The 6156-nt window shown below is 40.0% G+C and overlaps 1 protein-coding gene across 1 annotated transcript in view; it reads left to right on the top strand.

Moving 5' to 3' along the window:
* Positions 1–239: 239 nt before the first annotated feature.
* The window catches only part of LOC103922354 (poly(rC)-binding protein 3-like), a 67429-nt gene continuing 61512 nt past the window's right edge, over positions 240–6156 (top strand). Inside the window, exon 1 of the mRNA XM_009330478.1 lies at positions 240–375. Coding sequence (XP_009328753.1) covers positions 298–375 — 78 coding nt within the window. The 5' untranslated portion in view covers positions 240–297. The remainder of the gene's footprint in view (positions 376–6156) is intronic.

The following is a 6156-nucleotide window of genomic DNA, read 5'->3' as shown; positions in this document are numbered from 1 at the left end:
AAAGAATTTTTAAGGTTTCAAAAGGGAGTTTATCTTGTAATTGGTGAAGGGCTAAAGAGTTGGTTGGGGAGGGATAATAATCAAAGGAGCCTTTTCAGCACTAAACTGTAGTCCAGAAAATCAAAGGGAGGAATGTTAATTGGTTTGTACAACATGATATTCTCAGTTCAGAGTAGCTTCAGCCACTCAATGGTACTTTTCTTTTTCTCTCTCTGTCTTCGTAGGTTGATTAAGTGAATAGAAAAAAAAAAAAAGAAAAACGAAGCTGCTTTCAAGTATTGAAGATACAAGGCCAGGATGAACACGAAGGACACAAAAGTGACTGAAGGAGGTCTCAATGTCACGCTTACCATACGCCTTCTCATGCATGGCAAGGTGAAGCATTTACTGTTGCCACAGCAGCTGCCTGTGTATTGAGCGAGTGTGTGCAGTTACCATCAGAGCCTGACAGTGGCATTGGCAGAGGGTCTGCTCCTCCTCCTTCAACTTGAGTCAAAAGCACCATTGCCATGACTGAAAAATCACCCCCCTGCCTTTCAAGGCATCATACTTAAGTTTGCACTGCAGCCCGAGTTCATTGGATCAAACCCTGCCTGTAACGAACCCTTTTTGAGCAGATCCATCGGCAAAAAAAGAGTTCTTTTATTGATAGTTAGCCAAATTAGGCAGACCCTTGCATAAGGCTGACCTGCTTATCGCTCACCTTCCTCATCATTTGCTGGATTTTGCAGGGTTTTTTAAGATGCCAGAACATTGACTTGTGTGAAAGAATTGCCACAGAATTACTGTCTGTTTCTGTTGAATGCAAATGGGATAGTTCTTCATTATTCTGATGTAGCATCTTATTAGAGCGAACCTCCTGATATAGCAAGCATTCGTCCAGGTCCCCTGCGGGTTTGTTTTGGAAGGTTGACTGTCATTTAGTTTCTGTCCAGCGCAGCACTTAAGCATGCAGATAAGTGTGAAATCTGTGCCATAGACAAAGAGCCAATTCAGTATTGTCAGATTTAACAATCTGATAGCCATTTATTTCACATTGCTAGATCACAAAATGGGCTTTTAATTAAAAAACATATTTCATAGGTAGGTTTGTATTATTTGCATCAGGCAACACCAGGCACCTTTAGGCTTAATGAATGAACGTTATATAAAGGAGATGGTTTTGGCTCTTTTTTAACAAAGAACAGTGAATATATATATAATTTTGGAGATCAGATTTGTATATATAAATCTAAAATGTATTTTTACTCCTAGAATTTAATTACTAAAAATACATGTACATTTTAAAACAGTGCATGCTTTCAACCTATGGCATGAACACATATATGATATACCCATAGCACAAATAAGAGGCTAAGGTATCTCCCTCAGTATTTTACTTACAGAGCTGCTATGAAGTATGAGGGGGTACAGTTTAAGTCTGCAAATTAAAAAACTCAGAGGTTAGGCTATGTCAGATCAAATTATGTATTTTCTCAGAAATGATCCAACCATTTTGTTTGATTTTTTTTTTTCCCCCTGAAATATTCAGCTTCAGGCAGGCATCTGGTGTGTAAAATGTGCATCTTAAATAGGGATCTGTCAAACAAATTTAATAATAGTCTCTCTTACCAAACCCACCTAAAAACTGTGCGCATGTCTGCTCTCAAAATTAGGTCTTAGGGGTTGATTCTACCAGATTCTGGTCCCAATCCAGAAAAGCATCCTTATCCTGGTGGGTATAAGTAGCCCTACTGGTTTCAGTCAAATTCCCATGTGCTTAGCTGTGCTTTGCTCTGCTTCTTTCAGAGTCATGCCATCAAAGCGAAAATCAAACATCTGTCATTTTCAGGACATTTTAGTTAAACTGTGGGCTAGGGGTTTTTTGAAACAAAAGATATAGTAATCAGAAATGAAATTAGGAAAAGCTAATTTTCTGTGTTAAACATCAATGACTGTGTGTGCAGCCACTTTTAACGGTAACGGATGTTATGTGTCCAATCTTCAACGCATATGTAGCCCCAAGGGTCTAAATTAAACCCATAAAAGCTACAAAGTTCAAATTTTAAGTGGGAGTATACCATGCATCCTCAGTTAACAAGGCACGATGGGTATACTGTTAACTCCACTATGCTCTAATCATGTATCCTATTGTGCCTAAGTATTGCAAAGAGTACATTAAATCAGAATTTATTTTGGTGATAAAAGTCAGACCCTTATGGTTTCTTTGATGTCATTTCTGTGATTTAGAAATGCTAATATAGAGGAATGAAGGATGCCTGAGTCAATATGAACTCAGTGTGAGAAGGTCACTCTGAAGGCTGTATTTGCCTCTGAAAAAGAAGAAATATGTTTCTAGGCTATTCCTTAAGATTTGTTGTCGTAATGACATCGGTGGAAATTGCTGATCTCTAATTAGTATTTCTAGACAAAACAATTAACTGAAGCAGAGCTTGGACTGTAAATAACTGCTCATAACTTGAAAGAGAAGAGGGGAATTAAAAGGTTGCTTTAAAAAAAACAGTAGCACACTGGATTGAGTTAGATAATTTTAAAGTAAGATTATTTTCAAGTTATTTATTTATTAGTGTGTTTCATGGAAATATGAGGGTCTGTCCCCACTAACCTTAACTCTGCCTCTAAACCTCTATTACCAGTGTACCTTTGCACAGGGAAGGTCTATGTGCTTTGTGATATTTGCATTCATTTTGATTGAAAGTCCGTAACTTCTGCTACTGTGCTTAGTTATCTCGGCTGTAAATCCTGCAGACTTAGGAAATTTTCAGCGTGTACTTTTCATGTGATTTGTATAGGGGCTTTAAGTCAAGGATGGACATCTTAATTATGCAATTAAGCTAAATTCTGTACCCACAGACAGAAAAATCAGGATTTGTATGAATGAACAGACCTGTGCGAGAGGGTAGGGAATAAAAGAACATCTTTAACAGCAACAAAAAAAGCAGGTAGCTAAAATCAAAGACAACATTAGTGTCTGGTGAAAGGAAAACAGATGGGAACAGTCCTGAGCTCCTCGAGAACCCAGGACCAGTGCCTCCCCGCAGGTAGAACACCTCTCATCAGCTTCTTTGCTTTTTCTTGCTTTGGGGACAGAAGCGGCTGCAGGTCCAGCTGAGCTCCTGCAGGGCTTTGTGCAGCCTCATACTGAAGAGGCTGGGATGGCTGCTTGGAGGACCAGCTCAGCCGCTCCTCTGCAACGTAGCAAGATTTGGGAGCAGATGGCTGGCAATGAGGCAAGGCACAGCCTTGATTTTCTTAGGGCAGAAAATGTGATGTTAGGGGCGGGCAACAATTTTTTTATCTGTGGAAGCAGCAAGAAGGCTTGTGCGGGCCCAGCAAAAAGCTAACCACTGTAAGGTATAAACCTCAGGGTAAATGTTTCCAGGGCTTGACATGAAAGGTGTCATCCTGAGCCAGGACTTCAGAGGGTGTGTGATCGTGTAAGATGAAAGGCCTAATTTTCATCTTGCCCCATGTTACATCAGTAAAAAAGTTATGATAGTGCGACAGCCCTGAAGAGAAACCAGAAGCAATACAAAACATTTCTCATACTTTCTTGCAATGAATTAGAGGGCAGGTGTTAGGGAGTACACTACAAGGGCAGTGCTCAGATGTTCTTCACATCCACAGAGAATCAACTGTCTCTATTTGCAGGGAATTTTAAAAGCAAGATTAGGAAAAACTTCTTATGCAGACGTGTGAGGAGGGGAGGAGGCTGCCCGGGCATGCCACAGCATCCATCACTGGAGGTTTTTAAGGACAAGTTAGACATAAATGAATACATCCCGTAAAGATGCCATGGCCCTGCAGCCTCTGCTGCCCGGGACCTTTTTGACTGAGTTACCTGAATGTTGCTCTGAAGAGGGCAGGAACTGAAGACCCTTTTGAAGCGTGTGCAGGAGTTGGATATATGGAGTATATTAAATAATGCAGAGATGCATTTTCATCTTTTATTAATGAGAAAGATGAACCACATTAAGGCATAGAGCTGTTTCATGCATTTCAGTAGAGAAGACAGGGAATACGGGCTGGGGCTGTTTGCATTGCCCTACTTGTGTATTTGCCATCTAATCCCTGCTGTTTCTTGAAGTAAAATAAGTAAAATCACTGTGTAGGGCAGAGATGTGAATGGGTACGGATATTCTAATACCTTTGTCTGCTTTAAAAGTAGAATTTCTAGGTAGGATTAGAATATTGCGGTGATTGCAAGATTTCTGCTTCCAGCAAAGGCAAAAATGGCAGCATTTACCCAGATCAGATCAAATTTTTGAAGGACTTATGAAACACAAATTGAGTGTGTGTGTGTACTTGTGGGTAAACAGTCCCCAGCTATCAGAGCCCTCTGTAAGGAGAGGCAGAGCTCAGGCTGCGAAAGAAATGTACCTTTTGCTTTTTCTTACTTTTTTAGTTTTTGTCAAAATCAAGCTTCTTTTGGCTATCTGCATGTTATAGGGTCTTTGATGGAGCTCGATGTTTCTCTCTTATCATTCCTTGCTCACTTTTTGCTGAGTTTTTTATTCCCATGACTTGTGGCTGGGTTTGTTTTTTTTTTCTTGTTTACTGCCACGGGTAATGAGGTTAGAAGATTATGGAAAATCGTAGCCTTGCCCACAGGTCTCTGCCAACAGATCTTAGTACTTGACATCTGCAATGCTCTTGTTCCAGTTTTGGTCAGTTCATACCCAGAAAGAAATAACTCTTGAAAGAGCACCTACTTTGACTGTACTGGATAATGATTACATGATTTTGGACTGGTTTGGATTTGTACACAGCCAGTGTTAACAGGCTGATTAAGACCCTAGAGACTCACCATTAAAGGTTAATTTTAAATGTGGATGGTAAAGAGACTATGCTGGTAGAAAGATGTTAAATTTCAGGAAAGCAGCTTAATGGAGATTTAAAAGCTGGATCCATGAGGTGGAACAGGAGAAAATATTCAAATGTGCCAGCACGGAAAGGAGAGCACGGTCACAAATCCACTTTGGTCTCCATCTCGTAGTGGTGGTGCAGGAGTCTCTGCTTCCTCCCTCCAGTACAAACCTGCAGAAGAAAAAAATGCATTGTTTCCAAATGCACTGAGTGAAGGTGTACATCGAGGAAACCATATTGGGTGCAGTGAAGTCTGCAAGAAACCAAAGTAGAATTTATTAAATATTGAGTCTGAGGAACCTTTCAGAGAAAGGGGAAGGAGTTCAGAAATAGAAAACGAAATGGATTAATAAAGTCAGATGGTTAGGAAGATCAAGGAAATAATTTGCAGGTAGAATGAAGGAGGCAAGGGAAAAGTGGCAGGGAAGTAGGACTCTTGCCAAATACTCAGAGGTGTAAATTGGAGAGTTGAGGCAATTAACTGGAGAAGGTAATTTAGAAGATATGTGTTCAGTGAGAGAAGGAAATCTAGAAAGCATAAAAGGCTGAAAGGCATCAGATGTGGCAGTGTCTAGAGAGTGGCACATTTGGGATATGCTGAGTTGGAGAGAAAAGCTGTTGCAGCAAAAGCATATGCAATTTTGGATGTATAGCGTTGGTGCATCGCGGGGCAAAGAGATGGTAATTACCTTACTGTTCTTCTGAAAAAATCACACCTGCGGTTCTGTGCTCAGCAGCAGGCATCACCTGTGTGAGTGATGTTGAAGACTGAGCAGAGCGGGAATTCACAGAAAAATAACAAAGTTTTAGGAGGCTGAGGAGACTGTGTCTAGCTTTCTTCAGATATTCTCATAAATACCTAGAGAGAATAAATACAAATGTAATGGAGTGTCGTTATTTTGAATGATACAAGTGCTTGTGACTGGAAATAATGGGATAAAAAATATTTTTTAAAATAAATCCTAATAAGGGAATCCCAAGAGAAATTCCTGATATTGGGATTTTTATGAGGTTCTGGAAGCCTCCTAAGCACATTTTAAACATGTCTGGGGAAGAGCAGCACATGTACTATGTAGAATGTATAATCTGCATTGATGAAGGAAAGAGATGATGACTGAGTGGAGCTTTTCCTTCCCTGATACCATTTGCTCAATGATATGCTGCTCATAGTTTCAGCAGTAGTGAATTGGAAAAATGTACCTGCAGTCAAATGTTCAGGTTTGGACAAAACCCTATGAGTGCCTTGATGTTTAGGCAAAAAACTACCAGTACTTACAGCTTAATTTTAGA

The sequence above is a fragment of the Pygoscelis adeliae genome, unplaced genomic scaffold, assembly GCF_000699105.1.
Source record: "Pygoscelis adeliae isolate BGI_AS28 unplaced genomic scaffold, ASM69910v1 Scaffold78, whole genome shotgun sequence".
Lineage (NCBI taxonomy): Eukaryota > Metazoa > Chordata > Aves > Sphenisciformes > Spheniscidae > Pygoscelis > Pygoscelis adeliae.
The sequence above is the reverse complement of the archived record's forward strand: the minus strand, read 5'-3'. Positions and strand labels throughout refer to the sequence as shown.